The 17,127-nt window shown below is 37.5% G+C and overlaps 1 protein-coding gene across 2 annotated transcripts in view; it reads right to left on the bottom strand.

The window, feature by feature from the left end:
- Positions 1 to 7,243: 7,243 nt before the first annotated feature.
- SH3GLB1 (SH3 domain containing GRB2 like, endophilin B1) overlaps positions 7,244 to 17,127 on the bottom strand; it is a 36,639-nt gene continuing 26,755 nt past the window's right edge. For both annotated transcript variants that reach the window (XM_082615339.1, XM_082615340.1), the window contains 4 exons: positions 15,324 to 15,413; positions 14,840 to 14,940; positions 8,089 to 8,317; positions 7,244 to 7,698 (listed from right to left, as the gene is read on the bottom strand). In XM_082615339.1, the coding sequence (XP_082471465.1) occupies positions 7,591 to 7,698; positions 8,089 to 8,317; positions 14,840 to 14,940; positions 15,324 to 15,413 (528 nt within the window). In that variant the 3' untranslated portion in view covers positions 7,244 to 7,590. The remainder of the gene's footprint in view (positions 7,699 to 8,088; positions 8,318 to 14,839; positions 14,941 to 15,323; positions 15,414 to 17,127) is intronic.

Below are 17,127 nucleotides of genomic sequence, written 5' to 3'. Positions count from 1 at the left end.
TTCATTTAGTTTCCAAGGGTTAAATTATGAAACAAATTTCTCTTGAGGCACTCATCAGAAAGTTCCATGGAATTAAATTAGACATTTTATAAGTGCATGATTGAAACTGTTTCATAACCACAACATGCAATTGGTAGCAAATGCTTTGAAAACTTTCAGGTCAAAATGATCACGGAGTTTCAATGTCTCATTTCTCCAGATATAAGCATACACTGGATTGTTTTCTGAGGAAAATCTTGACCCTTTCTCCAAGTGCTCCTTTTTGCAGAGATAAGAGTCACTTTCTCTACAGATTTCAACTGGTTAATTTTTGGTAAAAATAATTTCAACTCATTTTTTATGTGATTGGTTAAAGTATAGGGATTTGTACTCCACATTCTCATCAGAGAACTTAACTTCTAACCTTCAGCTGCCAACCTCTTATGAAAAGCTTGATAATGAGAAATATATATGGAACTTTGCCTGAAGGGTATGTAGTTCATTCATTTCTTTAGAAATACCGATAGTGATGATGATGATGATGGTGGTGGTGGTGGTGGTGACAATAATAACAATGATAGAAACTAGATGTGCATTTTCTGATCTTGCTGTCCAAAGGGGGCAATGTTTCTTAGGGCAAACACACGTAACAGCACCAAGTCTGAATCACTAAAGATCGTTTATAGAAATCAGAATGCTGTTAGCAGCTACGAGTGTTGCTGAAACTCAGCTTTAGGTGTGCTAAGAGTTAGGGGACACAAAGTCCCTGTCCTTGAGCTCAGCAAGGTTAGCAAGTAATTGCAATTCAAGGCAATAAATGCCACAGTTGAGTTACACTTATATATGTGAATAATTAATTCTGCCTGAGGGAATCCAGAATATCTTCGTACCAGAGGGAGCTTTTGAACTTACTCTTAATAAGTGAGGGTCTTCAGGTAGAGCTGAGTAAACTATATACCAAAGGCAAACAAGTATCAAAGCATATGGTTGCTGGGGTTATCTATCATACCTTGTTTCATACGATTTCACTAGAACATGGGACTAGGCAGAAACATGTACCCTCAACCCTAGGGCATCAGGCTTGCAGAAGAGTTGCTGAGAGTATTGTAGCCCATCTTCCTTCACCTCATAATTATTCATTTGTTTTGTTCTCACAAACCTAAAGATTCCTGTATAGCCTTCCTTCCTTACATCCCCTCTTTTAAGTTCTCTTACTACTCACTTTTTATTGGCTGAGTAGTTGAGTTATAATCAACAAACTAGATGCTAATTTCAGTGTATCTGGTTCATCCAAATTTGAAAATGGGTTGGTCTCTGGGGAGCTGTCTGCTATGATTACTGGAGATGTTACCTCTGGGACATCTATCTTTTGGAAATATTGCTGAGCAACTTTTAGAATTCAGATACTTCTCTAAATAAATATACTTCATTATCAGTGAATCAACTGTGTGTTCTCTCATCCTGGAGATGCTATTGAGACTTAACTGGTTATCATTACCTTTATTGAGCTGAGCCCTCCGTGTCAGGGCTCACAGGTGGAAGCCAAGACATCCAAAGCACAAAGATCAGCTGTAGGTCAAAGGTGGGGTTTCAGTCAGAAGGGGAAGTTTGGCATGGCTGACATGTCCAGCTCACCATTTTAGAATAACATGATTACCATTTTAGAATAATATGATTACCACTTTGATACACTGCCATAAGAGCATAGCAGTTGAAATGTTCCATTAGCTACCTGTCTGGGAGTTTTATCTGGTTAGGTTACTTATGTGGAAAAAATGAGACACCCTTTAAAAACTAGATTTTGTAGGTAGGATGTACAGGCAATGTCCATTTATTGTGACACCTTTCAAGGAAGATTCTATTTGGCAATGGCAGTGATATTTACTCCACTGAGGTAGATAATAGCAACTGCTCTAACATACTTAGGTGGAAATTCTATTAAGTTATTATCTACTAGGTGCCAGGAACTTTGCCCATAATATGATTAATTCTTTCAACACTACAAGGTAGGTTTATATTATTCTCATTTCTGCAGATGGGCAAACAGGCTCAAAGAGATTGACTGACACAAAACTAGGTAACCAAGTGGGAGAGCCAATGTTCTGCCTAATTTCCAGAGTTTCTACTTTCCCTGTTATGTCCATGCTCCCTAAATGCAGCAATAAGCCTGCATCAAAATTATCACAAGATTCCAGTCTGTTTAGGATTGTTCTCCTACCATTTTGGTAAAAGTCAGAAAAGTCAGTGCTTCCAGGAGACTGAATAAAAGCAAGTGGAAAGCCAGTATGACAATCATTCCCAAAGTATCACAAAATACATAATAGAAGGTAAAACAGTAAATGATGTCATGTCAGAATAATTTAAGACTGATCTTGGTTTTAATTTTGCAGGGTCTTTTTATCTTCCTTTTACCCTTTATTTTTAAACTGAAGGTTCTAAGAACATTCAGTTGGAAGTCCTCCAAAAAGAAATAGTATACTTTCTTATACTGACGATAAAGTGTAAGCCGATAAGTTTTCTAAGGGGCAAAGTGGCAGCGACACAAGCTTTTATAAACTGGCATACTCTACACTAGCAATTCTACTTCCAAATATTCACCTTAAGGAAATATTAAGAACACATAAAAGATTTAACAACACAATGTTCTTTAAAGCAGTTTATTAGCGAAAAATTGGAAACAACCTGAAAACAGTAGTTTAATAAAATGTGGCACATAAGATGAAATACCATGCAGCCATTAAAAAAAGATATAGAAACATATTTGACATGGCAGGATAGTCATGGTATTGTCAAGTGAAAAAGTTACAAAACAGTATGTACAACTTGATCCCATTTAAAAAAAATCTATAAAAGCACAGACGAATCTGGAAGTCTATGCACCTAAGTAACAGTAGCTCTCCCTGGATGGTGGAATTATAGGTGATTTTTATCTTTAAACTATATATTCTTTTTTTCCCTTTTTTTTACCAATGCATCTATGACTTGTAGTATTAAAAAAAGGCATTAACAATTCTTAAAAAGTCTCCTGGAAGTAGGGAGAGCGGAGTTAGCAACCTGAGCACCGGGGTGTACACGTTAGTCTGATATAACTTGAATGGTTTGTCAGGGCGCTTTGATGTCAATTGTGACTGTGCTGAGTGGAAATGTGGGTAGTGGTAGTGCTTACCCTTCTTCAGACTAAGGGATCCATCCCTAGAAACCCTCCACAGCAACCAAGTACTGGCATTCCAAGCAATATTTCCCTTTTTTACACTAAGCATACCTTATACCTTCACACCCACTTGTAATACAGCCCAGCAAGGTTCCTCTACACTCGAGAGCAGTGTTGTTGGTATACAGAAGGCAGGGAGAATTTTCAAGCGATGTCAGATAGCACGTCTGAAGGTAAAAGGGACGATTTCTTTATTCTATTGAAGTGGGTCTCAAACTTGAGAGTGTAACAATCACCTAAATGGCTTGTAAAAACAGAATGCTGGGCCCTACCCCCAGAGTCTGATTCAGCAGAGCTTGGATAAGACTTAAGAATTGCATTTTTTCTTTCTTTGACAAATACTGAGTACATACTATATGCTAGGTCTCCTGCTAAGAGGTGGGAATTTAACTGTGATCAAAGGAATTAATAGTCTCAGTCTCAGGGAGCCTACACTCTAGAGTGACAGACACATACTAAACAAATAAATTATTAAAAGTAACTATATACTTACGATTAGTGCTGGAACACAGTAAAGAAGATCAGAATTCAGTTTTTGTCTTGAAATATTTAAAAAAATGTTACATGGAAGAACTAAGACTAGTTTTATAGCCCCTTGAAGACAACAAATAAGTACAAAAAAAAAAAGGTACTTGGAGATACGAATTACTTTTTTTTTTTTTTTTTTTTTTTTGCGGTGTGTGGGCCTCTTACTGTTGTGGCATCTCCCGTTGCGGAGCACAGGCTCCGGACGCCCAGGCTCAGCGGCCATGGCTCATGGGCCCAGCCGCTCCGCGGCATGTGGGATCTGCCTGGACCAGGGCACTAACCCGCGTCCCGTGCATCGGCAGGTGGACTCTCAACCACTGCGCCACCAGGGAAGCCCCAAATTAACATTTTTAACAAGTTCCTAGGTGATGCTGACATTGCCTGTCTTGGGGGTCCCACACTGAGAACCACTGCCCTGCTGAGCAGACTTTCTCGTTAGGATAATGTGGGAGAAAGGGCAGTGGACAACCACCAGACAGACCCCCATTTGAGTCTCACCATGAGGTAAGAGCCACTTAATCATCCGGAGAAGGGGTTGAGACAAAGCTGGCTGTACGTCAAATTGCAAAGTCTCCTATCTATTATTATGGCTTCTCACCCAGAATTGAAGTGCCACATACTAGGGCAACATATTTCAAACTTTCAGGTGTTTGGGAGCTAGGGAAGATATTTTTAAGGAATACTGTCAACAAAGAATGAAAGTAAGCCAGGCCTCTCTGGGTAGACAAAAATGCTGATTTTTGTCCTGTGATCCTTCATCTTCTGCATGTCCTCCCAACACCAACTCCTCCATTCTCATTCTGTTCCTTTGTTCTGGTGAGGATAACAGCACGCTATGAGGATGGACCCTAACCCACTAGTGACCCTGGACTCAGGTTTATTTCTTAAATTTCTCAGAGTGAGGCTCATTTCCATTTCTGGGACCTAGTCTCCTACAAGATGAATTTTTCTGATTAGCACCACAAAAAACAATTTAATGCAATGATCTTTTAGGTTAATTACCTTCAGGACATATACAGAAACAATCCAATCACTTTTTTTCTGTTTGTAAAAGGAGCCTACAATTATTTCCAAGTTTACTATTTCATTCATAAATGCCTCCTTCACATTACTATCCCTTTAGATTAAGCTCAGGGGCACAGAGATTATTTAAATAATTCTGAATTGCACCATTAATTAATAGGCTTCCCAAGCTCTTCTTCCATGCCTAAGAACCTATGGGCCTTTACCTGAGTAAAAATTAAACCCGTGACTTTATAAAATAAGCCCAAACCGAAATAAAACAAACCAAAAACCCCCAACCAACCAATCAAACAAAACCCCATTAAAATAAAAAATAATAAACCTAAGAATGAGCCCACATATTGTGGCAAATTTGTGGTGGACAAAGGCACAAAATAACCTTTGAACCCTCACATTACTGAAGGCTACTGTACATTATTGGGTTACTATAATCAACATTCATTTGATGGAAAGCAGAAGGTTCTGATAAAAATGTACACTGACTATGGTGAGATTAAACCTAGATCTGGGTCTGATTTAAAGAGGGTGGAGGATAGAACTGATAAGGAGTAGAACTGAGAATTGCAACAGAAGATGTCTGTCTGGTACATAGTCATAAACAAGGCCAACCGTCTGGATAGGTCAGGAAGCTACAGGGGCTAACAAGGGGAAACATATTCACAGCATGTTTCTACTGTGCCAAGCCTTTCCCTAAAAATTATCTAACATACAAGATAGTTAGAAATCTATAGTTACAGATTTTATAGTTATTTTATAACTGCTTTTAAAATTATTTTTTGCTATAAAATCCTCACAATAACCTTAAGGTGGCATAATTATTATCCCCATTTTGCTAACAAGGAAATGGCAGTTTATATGACATCGGAGTCGAAGCTCAAAGAGCACAGTATGTGAGGAAGACTGGATTTGAATCCAGGACAATTTCACTCCAGTACCCATACTCTTTCCCTTTTACTACTCTACTTCTCATAAACCTAATTTATAGTTGCTATTAAAGTTGACCTGATTTTTTTGTATGATCTTTTAAAGCCTAAATCTTGATTTATATAACATAATAGATGGTACTCTAGGCTGGCCACAGAGCTTCATTTCTGGGGGAAAAAGCTTCCCTCAAGTGGTTCTAAGCTAACTAACCAGCTTGAGCAGCTTTGGGGGTTAACAGTATGGCAATTCACAGTGTGAGAACCAAAGCATCTTGTATAACTATAAAACTGCAGAGGAATTTGTCTCACAGCACAGAAATGTAACAACTACTGTTAAAATTTGAACTGTAAATTAAATTATCAATATGTTTACCAAGCTCTTATTAGGAACTCTTAAACACCATTTAAAAATATCCTTTTGTGCTAATTGTTCATTTTTTAAAGTACCAGAAAAATATCATTTTGACACATTAACACTTCCTGAAGAAATTAACTACACCTTTACACTTCATGCATAAACCAGACTGAACTGCTTTTAGCTTTAAGAATGTGCTACATTCTTTTAGCTCCAGGCCTGTCACAACTTCCTCTGCCTAGAACATTTCCTCTCCAAACCATCTCCCACTCCCCAAATCTGAATTAGGTGACTCCCAAAACTCTGAAACATACTAACCCCATATTTCTTCTATCATGACACCGATTCTGTTATATGACCATTGCTTAGTTATTTTTCTGTATCCTCCACCAGTCTTTAAGATCTGTAGGGGGAAGAACTGTGTGCATCTTGTTCAGGGTGGTATTCCCAGTTGATCAGCATAGTGCCTGGCCCCCAACAAATGTTTGACGAAAGAATGAATGAATGAAAATGATAGCAGAAGTCCTGACATGGAAATAATCTGCTGATTCATACCAGTGATCTAAATAGCAATTTTCTGATTCCAGGTATATCACTAATCATTTCATTAGTATGTGTTTCATAACTAGAGAGCCTGATCAAGATAACCTAAGTTCATTAGTAAATTTTCAACATTTGTAGGCTCAAAGTAACCAAAAGTGTATTCTGTTTGCATACAATTTACTCTATAATGAACACAGTTGTGCTAATCCATTTTTATAAGGATTTGTTGCTCAATAAGAACAAATTCTCTTTACTGCAGTATCTTCTTAACAGATCCAATTCTGATCATGGATTAAACAGTACCAATTGAACAATCTTAAAAACATTTAGTGAATTGAATTTGTCCTAGATGTTTTAGAACCTTAAATGCAAATGTACTAGAGAAATATGGTAATACTTCTCAAGGACTAGTTACTCTTAAAAGAAACCATTCAGTAGTGTTTAATAAAACAAAAAACCCTCAAAATAACTCACTGAACTAGAATATTGTAATCATTCCATGTCTGCTGGAAAACAAGGTAAACATGGTATAACTACATTTCTGTTTATGAAAACATTCAGAAACATTATATTTTTTACAAAAGAGGTTTACATCCTAGAGCTCTTTTTAAACCAACAGTTAAAAACAAATTTTAACTTTATTCTTTGGCTATTAATTATACCTAATAAATGAGTCACGTATCAATTCACAATAAATTTATTTTATGTAAAAGAAAAAGCTTGCCATTAATGAAAAATTCAGTAGAAAACAGTTATGCTTTAAGTTGGGGCTCAAAAGTAGAAGCTACTTATTAGTGAAACCTCAGTAGAAAGAGAATTTTGTAAGAAAACATTCTTGGCATGAAAGCTTTAACATAAATTCTGTAATGAAATATTTACCATGCAATTTTATTGGCAGAAAGGCCAGTTTCTGATGGCTAGTATTTTCTTTTCAGTCTCTTAAGACATTAACATGAAAGATACTTAAACCTGCTTTATTAAGAGTTAATTGTATATAAATACGGTGTATCTTTTCATAGTCCACCTATTTAATTGAGCAGTTCTAAGTAGGTAATTGGCACCCTGCCCTTCTGGTTTCCCCTTTCCCCCATTAGCCAGTCTGAATCCATTCCAACGACACTGAAAACAGTGATTACCTACAAAATAAAACATTTCCAGTTGTTAACTACGTTAAGAAATAAACACACAGAAAACTAATCAGACTTAATTTGTTTAAAGTATAAATTATTCACTATCAAAGAATTTAAACATTATTATCAATCTGGTGAAAGATAAAGGATTTTATTAGAGACAGTTTTAGAAATCTAGTTATTTAGCAGTTAAAAGCTTTAAATATTTCTGTGATGTTCTATTTTGTTAAAAAATAGTAGTTAAAAAATTATAAAATGTTAATATAACCAGCTGCAATCTATGAAAGCATTCATAATAAACTATTTCCAAATAAGTAATGAAGAATTTGCATTTTGTTATACTGGAAGGTAAGTCAATCTATGATATAGTTTTCCTTTTATACCCACATTACTCACCTCATCTGCCAGAAGTGATAATTCAGTACTGTTTGCAGCATCATAATCATACAGAACCCTGGCCTTCCTGCTGCCACTGCACTCCTTAAGGTCAGTGAGGTTGGAAGGAGAGGTGATTACTAGGCCACTTGTTGAAGTCAAGGCAGAAGAACCAATCACGTTTGATGAAGCAGATGGTACAGGTGCCACAGAAGTCTGGTTGTTGTTACAATGATAAATGGATGGAAAACTGTTGAAAAGAAAATGGCGAATTATCTATTTGCAAGTGACCAAAGTTCCTGTATACCACCACTTGGGGGCAGTGTTTACCTTCTACCAACCTTCACTTTGGCTAAAGGTTTGAGGATGCTAATATTTTAATGACAAAGTACGCTATTCAGCTCACCCCTCTAGGGTCAATTACACTAGACAAAATGCAGGTTGTTTTTAAATATAAAATCCTTGAAAGTTTGTTTCAAAGCCATCTTTACAAGTATAAACTTTAAAAAGTTTTAAAAAAACACAATGGTTTTCTTTTTCCAGAAAAATGAGTTTGTTATTTCCAACAACCTTCTATAAGTATGTTCCATTAATCTTTTCCTCCCTTTATGAATTGTTAGATAAAAATACCAATGAAAGACTTACTTAAATGTTAGATACTACTACAAGAGTGAAGTTTTCTCAAGTTAATTCTTTGAGAAATATTTGAGTAATTGAACTCTTTTTCATAAAATTGATCCAATCACATTTTCCTGTTCATTCAAGTATTTATTGAGTATCTACATGTCCAACATCATTACCACAAGCTGAGATATAAACAGGAAACAATGCCATTCCTTTATGGACATGTAGACAAGTGAGGGGATGGACATTCAAATAATGTTATGATATGACTGATAATTAACATAATGAAGACTCAATGGGAGAATATGGCAAATGTCACAAGTTCATTTTGTCTTCTATTTTTTAGGGGAAAAATAAAAGTTTTATTAGGAATTAGTGAAATCCCTGTGATCAATGTGCTTATAAATAGTTTAAAGATAATTTCCAATTTATTGTAAGCCTACTGTTTCTCCAAAAATACTCAATGGAAAACAGCATAAGATGGCTGGCCTATAATCATTCTAATCCAACCACTTCTAAGGTTGAAAAAATTCCTATGAAAATTCATATTTAAGTTTAAATAAATCCATTAGTTAAAATATAAAATGCTTCATCTGGTAGGGTAGGTGAAATTAATCCCTTCATAAAACAGTTTTCTTCTTTATGACTCCTGTGCCATCTGGAAATCAGTCAGCCAGCAGCAAAATTCCCTTTATCCTTAACCTCTTCTCTAACCCTTCCATTCACCTCCTGACGCTTGTGTTTACTCCCGCACTCCCTTTATCACTGAACCTAGAGGTGGATGCTGAAGGAGTTGCACGTTCCTCATTACCATTCCTATACTCCTCTCCCTAACCAATCCTACCTAATCTTTGAATTTCATGTTATTCAACTATATACTACCTACCATCTCTTGTTGCAATCATCTACAGGCGTCTCATTCTTTTCCATTTATTTCTGGATTTTAGCTCCTGGCTCACTAACAGTGGATCTTAATTCTCGGTGGTTCTAATATCCATGTAGACAATTATTTGAACACTTTGGCCTGTCAGATCTGTGAGCTCTTCTCTTCCAGTGATTCTGTGGCTGACCCTAGTTCAGCCACTCACTCCCAATGCCTCATCTAGACCTTATCAATTCCAAAAACTATAACCTTTACAATAATCAATTTCCAACATCCCATTCTCTGACCATCATCTTGTTTCCCCAGTACTCTCATTTCAACAAGCTATCCTGGACCTACAGTCCTCCACAGACCTACCATGTATCATCCTACCAACATGCTCTTCGTGTCCAAGGTAAATTATTATAATCACCTCCTTGCATATGCCTTCATATCCTATGCCCTTTACTTCATACTACTCGTTTGGTGAAACTCTAATTATCTACTCAGTATCCATGCATGTACTATGACAGTAAAAAACTACAAAACCATGTTGTCTGGTCTCACACTCAATGAATGAGTAGGAACCTAAAGTGGGTCCACAATGCTGCCTGGCAACTACATTACATTTCTTTAGTCTACCCACTTTTTAAAAAAAAATTAATTAATTAATTAATTAATTTAGGCTGCGTTGGGTCTTTGTTGCTGCGCGCGGGCTTTCTCTGGTTGTGGCGAGTGGGGGCTACTCTTCGTTGCGGTGTGCGGGCTTCTCGTTGCGGTGGCTTCTCTTGTTGTAGAGCACGGGCTCTAGGTACACAGGCTTCAGTAGTTGCAGCACGTGGGCTCAATAGTTGTGGCTCGCGGGCTCTAGAGCGCAGGCTCAGTAGTTGTGGCGCACGGGCTTAGTTGCTCCGTGGCATGTGGGATCTTCCCGGACGAGGGCTTGAACCCGTGTCCCCTGCATTGGCAGGCGGATTCTTAACCACTGCGCCACCAGGGAAGCCCTAGTCTACCCACTTTTAACATTCTGCTGATGACTATTTCATACCCCTTCATCCATCCTCAAAATTCCAGCATTTCTCCCCTAACCTTTATAATCAGCTGATAAGTTGCTTCCTTTTTTAACTGAGAGAAGAAAAAAACAATCGGGAAACTTCCATGCTTTGATCATCTCTACTCCTACTACAGATGAGCTATCTATGCTCTTAAGCTTAATTTTTTTAAGGTTTATTTTTCCACCTGTGTACAAAATCTCCTCTCAAGGATATCACACTACCAATTCTTCCCTTTCTTTCTAATATTATATTTTCTCCATTTACTGTGTCATTCTTATCAGATTACAATCCTGCTCTTATTTCTCCTATCTTAAAAAAAAAAAAACCCAAAATGTGCTAGACTCCACTTTTTCCTCTGGTTAGTGCTTCATTTCTGTTTCTCTTTACACTAGAACTCCTTGAAAGACTTATCTCAACTTACTGTCACAGCTCCTCTCCTTCCATTTCCTTACATTAACAAACAAGCTTTTGCTCCTACTGTTCCACTAAAACTACTTGTCAAGGTCAGCAATGTTCAAAATCCAATGGTCCACTAACAGTTCTCTCTCTCTCTTTTTTTTTTTTTTGTGGTACACGGGCCTCTCACTGTTGTGGCCTCTCCCGTTGCGGAGCACAGGCTCCAGATGCGCAGGCTCAGTGGCCATGGCTCACGGGCCCAGCTGCTCTGCGGCATGTGGGATCTTCCCGGACCGGGGCAAGAACCCGTGTCCCCTGCATCGGCAGGCAGACTCTCAACCACTGTGCCACCAGGGAAGCCCCTCCCCTCACTTTTTACAGCTTATTCCAAGGCCACAATTTGTTTACATGTTACCTCAGTGCTCATTCCTTACCATCCTCCTTAGCTGGTTCCTCAACTCTTTGTTGGAGTACTTCAGGGCTCAGCCCTTGGTTCTCTGTTTTTCTCTACCTGTACTTAATTCCCTTGGTAATTTCATCTAGTCTCACAGATTTGAATATCCTTGATATTGCTGACAACTCTCTAATTCACCTCCCACCCCCAATTTCCAGACTTGTATATCCTAAAATTGGAATTTTCTACTCAGATGTTTCATATCTCAAACTTAACATGTCTAAAACTGGGCTCCTGATACACCTCACATGCCTTCCCCACCCCAACCTGCTCCTCCTGGGGCATTCCCCATTTTAATTAACCAAAACTCCATTCTTTCAGTTGCTCAGGCCAAACATTTGCAGTAATTCTTGACACCTCTAAGCCTCATATACAGAAAGTTTGTCAGCAAACCCTGCTGGCTTTACCTTTAAAACACACCCAGGGTTTGAGCACTTCTACTACATCTATCACAATCACCCCGATCCAAGCCACTGTCACCTCCTGACTGGATTATTGACCAAGTTACTGCAATAGGCTCCGAACAGGTCTGTCAGCTTATACTCATGACCTCTAACATCTATCCTCAACAGAGCAGCAGGAACGATCTTGTTAAAGGTTAAAATCAAATCATGTCATTCCTCAGATCAAAATCCTCCAGACTTCCTCATCTCTGAGTACAGCCCGAAGTCCAAAGAGTGGCTTCCAAAGCCCTACATATCTTAGCTCCCTGTTTCCTTGATTAATCTCCAGCTAAGCTCTCCTTGTTGCTGCCTGTACAGCTATGTTCCTGCTTTAGAGTTTTTGTACTTCCCCTCGGGAGCATCTCTAAGATGCCTGCATGCTTTGTTTCCTCACATCTTTCCAATCTGTCTTCCCTGACTACTGTAAACCTCTACTCTAACCAAGGTACTTCCCTGCTGTATTTTTCTCCATAGCATTTATCACCTTCTAATAGACTATGTAATTCATAGACATTGCTTTTCTACTTGCTTCTACCCCTAAATAGAATGCAGGATCCATGAAGGCAGGGATATGGTCTATTTTGTTTACATTGTATCCTTGATGCCTAAAATAGGGCATTTGTAAAAATTAAAAGCAAATGTTTCTCTGATGGGTAAAAGGGTTCTAATGATAAAAAGAAATAATTTCTAATTCACGTTTCACTCTAAAGTTAAGAACACATTTCCTAGCATCCTTTCCTCAGTGAACTCGGCAGTGATTAAATATATACATTTCTGAAGAGAAAAAAAAAGATAAGCTCTCTCTCCCTACGTATGTGTGTGTACACACATACGATTTTTAAAGTCTTTAACCATGGACTTTACTTTCAAATTTACTAGTATAATTAGCTTTTGTTTAGCCACTGAGGTCTACCTATGTCAACTTTGGGAAATTAATGGTAAAAAGGAAAACAACAAAACACCAGATGAAACAAAAAAACCCTGAAAGGCCATCTTCACCTTCTAAGAACTTTTACTGATAACTTTAAAAAACTCTAGACTTCCTGCCTCTGTAGCTCAATATGTTAAACTTTCCAATTATTTAAAAATAAAACACATTTACTAATCTTATAACTAGCTCTTCTGTTTCCTTATCTGTATGTGGATAATAGTAATACCTACCTCAGCACATCAATGACTAGATTTTGTGTGAATGGTTGAGTTCCAAGCATTTGTATGGCCTTAAGCAGAATGCAAGAATGAATCGTTTCAACAGCAACCCCTCTGCTGCACTGTGAGAGTATCAGGACAAAGTGAACAGGAAATACTAAGGCTTCCTGGGCTTAAAATACTTGTAATGATGTGGGGATAGAGTAGTGTTCTGATTTCAGATATTAATACCAGTAACAAAACTTCAAATATATAGAAGTGTAAATACTTCTGTAAATCCTATTAGAATAACCAGTGGTATTAGACTACAACTCATTTTTAAGATCTAAAATTGGTTTTGTGGATGTGCCTAATTTTGTTCTAGGTCTAGTTTTGAAGGATTAATATGCAGAAAGGAAGACCAAAGTGATGTTTTTTTTTTCTCCTTATTCCTTGAAATAACTTCTCTTGATATTCCTCCTTCATATATTATATATCACTCCCCTGCTTTAATGGTTCCTCACTATGTAAATTCCAAACTCCTTATCATTACTTATTTTAAAGGGCATTCATGACATGACCTGGCTTCATTATTCTAGCCACATCTACTATCCCATTTTAAATTTGAACACTATGATTCAACCAGAATGAACTACTGTCAGTTTCCTGAACTTGCCACACTCTTTTTCCTCTGGCCCTTTCATATACATATTCCTCCTCTGCCTGGAATATTTGTCCCTGCCCCTTTCTTCATCTAGATTATTCCTACTAAAATAATTTCATCTGTGAATCTCTGCTAGACTCACCTGAGTCACAGTTAGATGTCCCTTACAGTAATCTGAACTTCTCTTTCCACTTATCACATGGCCTATCCACCTATGGCCTGTACTTCTACCTAGACTTTAAGTGTTCGTTGTGAGAGCAGAGACCATGTTTGTCTTGTACATCTTTTATTTTCAGTGTCACCTTACAACGTTAACTCCATAAAGGTAAGCAATTTTGCCTGTTCTGTTTGCTGATATAATCCCAGAGTATAGAACAGTGCTTGGATACGACAGGTGTTCAATAATTTTTTTTTTTTTTTTTTTTTTTGGTACGCGGGCCTCTCACTGTTGTGGACTCCCCCGTTGCAGAGCACAGGCTCCGGACGCACAGGCTCAGCGGCCATGGCTCACGGGCCCAGCTGCTCCGAGGTATGTGGGATCTTCCCAGACCGGGGCACGAACTCGTGTCTCCTGCATCGGCAGGCGGACTCTCAACCACTGCGCCACCAGGGAAGCCCAGTTCAATAAATTTTTGAGAACAAATGATTGAGCTGTGTTGCTTTACATATGTGCTGTAAAGTATATTACCACACTCAAAATAATAACATCAATGGGCTTGAGGTCTTACAGAATATTCTAAAATCTTTTTAACAGTGAACAAGTAATGAGTAAGTACAAATTAGTTTACCTCTAAGGGCAACTAAGTGTCAATATAACTATATCTTCCTCAACCACCTGCAAAGGTATTCAAGAGAAAAGTGAACTTCAAATGCTTTTAAGCTTTCTTTACACAGCACTAAAAAGGTATTCACTTAAATTATCTTCTCATCCCTCTTAACATTTTTCTGTGCCAGAAGAGCTCAAAATGTCTTTGTTACCGCAGAAGTGTGATAATCACTTTCCTTAAAAAAAAAAAAAATCTGATTCTAAGCAATCTAATAAAAGCCTTTAATTCTTCTACTTTTCACCTCTATTACTAGTTCAAATGAAAAAATCTGAATTTCTTCTCTTATCAGGAGTTTCATGTATGAAAAGGAAATTGCCACCTTCCCAGTTGCTTTTGGAGGTCTAACATGTACTGGTAACATTGTGCGTAGTAAGTCATCTGGGCTTCTACAAAGTCATTCAGACAGCGGAGGTGATGGGCCTGGAAAGGAAAGTTACAGTCACTTCTTAGCTCTATAATCTACTTAAAGTGGCACACGCTAAGGGAAGACAGAGCACGACACTGTACTCAGGGTAAATCATCAGTATCTATCATTTTACTACAATTTACAACAACAAACTGTTTAGCCAAATAAACCCAAAAAACGAAAAACATCAAATGGACTTGACGATGGGAGAACTACCTCATCAGGTGATGAGGTGTAAACAAAAATTTAAAATATTTCTTCATGTATCTTGAAAAGTGCTACAATTTAAATATCTTGAAAAATGACTGAAAAGAAAGTTCAGTTTTTCCTCCAAGAATTTCCCTAAGACTATCGAAGTCTTTTGTTCCAAATGAATTTCCAATGAATGAACACTCACATGTGTACTGCTGATTCCCTCTAGCAGAAGTCTGGTAATCTCTGCTTGACGATCAAATTCACTTTGAGTTATTCTTAATTCCTGTTCAGACTTAAATTGGAACACAGTTTTAGCATCTCATTAGAGGACTTAGTCCATTTTATGTACATTCATTTAGACAGTTAAAAAATCCCCCAAACAGAAGCAGCCACATAGCACAGGGAGATCAGCTCAGTGCTTTGTGACAACCTAAGGGGGTGGGATAGGGAGGGTGGGAGGGAGAAGCAAGAGGGAGGAGATATGGGGATATATGTATATGTATAGCTGACTCACTTTGTTATAAAGCAGAAATTAACACACCACTGTAAAGCAATTATACTCCAATAAAGATGTTAAAAAAAAAAATCCCCCAAACAAACCCCAAATGATAATCTGGCAATTCCCTGATTCTGCTTTGTATCTAAAGTGGTCCCTGGTTTCCAGAACTTAGCTCTTCTATGTTACTTAATCTAGACAGAACTGACTCCTTACTGGTACTTAACTCAAAAGAATCTATTAAAGCCAAAGCTTAATGACATAATCATAAAAGCCTAGGAAAACTACTATGGGACAGTCAATCTATTTTCTTACATTTTCTAGTATCAATTTTGCTAATTTTTAACATTTTATGAAACCTTAAGATTACCAGTTTACTTGTATAAATTATTTCAAAAAATTCTCAATTATTACTGTAGCTACTTTACTTTGAAGTTATATAGGCTTCAATCTCAAATGAAAAGACTTCAGAGTGAAGCTAGGACTTTAACCTCATGGGTTTAGTTATCAAGCATATACTTGTTTCTAGGGACGTAGTTCTTAGGTTCCCTCAAAGGATTCTTTATCCTACATAAATGTCTTTTTTAGTTTTCTTTCCAAACTTTGCATAGAATATGTCTTAAGCAGAAATATTATCTATAAGATATGCTACGGTTTTTCTGCAAGTTATGGGTGACCTTTAATCAATGGTGTGCTGGTAAACTGGCTCTCCAGGGGGAAAAAAAGCTCTAATGTGCTGAGTTTCAATGGTATAAATACTCTTACCACAGCTGATTTCAAGCTACCAAGGTGAAGTTACTGACCTCAGAGCTAGAAAGAGATGTGAATAGCACACCACTACTAGCTTCAACTATCTGATATATGTTTAGTGCTGGGACAAAGCAGTTCACACACACACACACACAAAAATCTAAAAATAGTTAAGTACTGGCAAAAAAACATCCTCATAAACCTTTAGTCAGAGTTGCTTGGTAGTGAGGAGGAAAAAATACAATCTCACAGGTCACTCAAAATAGTTAGCTTATCCCCCACTGGGAATTAGTATTGGTGATAATATCACTATAATGCTATTTCCCACTACCTCTCCAGGATAAATTGCTCCCCCACCATCCAAATAATTACAGTATTTCCAAGCCTGTAGTAAGTATATAAACAAGGTGTGAACTTTTTCCTTTCACACCCCATCTCCCTCTCCTTCATCCTTCGGTGGCAACAGCTAAACCAGTGAAATAGTCAACAATGAGGTAGCAGCAAAAGAGATAATCAGTTGCTATAATCATTCTCATACCACTGGCAAAAGATATGGCAGAGAGGACTAAGACTTGACCACTAGACTGGATTTATGGAAATAAGCTTGAATTATTCAATAAGTCAAGAGTTAAAATTAAATTTACTTGATCAAAATAAGAATACATGGTGTTTTGATAACAGGGCTGAAGTAATAAGCTTCATCTGGAAGCTAGTATGTAGCAGAAAAAAGTCACAGGGGAATAAAAGAATCAATGTTCTT

This window comes from Mesoplodon mirus (genome assembly GCF_964341445.2).
Source record: "Mesoplodon mirus genome assembly, chromosome: 3".
In the NCBI taxonomy this organism is placed as follows: Eukaryota; Metazoa; Chordata; class Mammalia; order Artiodactyla; family Ziphiidae; genus Mesoplodon; species Mesoplodon mirus.
Note: the sequence above shows the minus strand (reverse complement) of the source record. Positions and strands in the feature narration are given on the sequence as shown.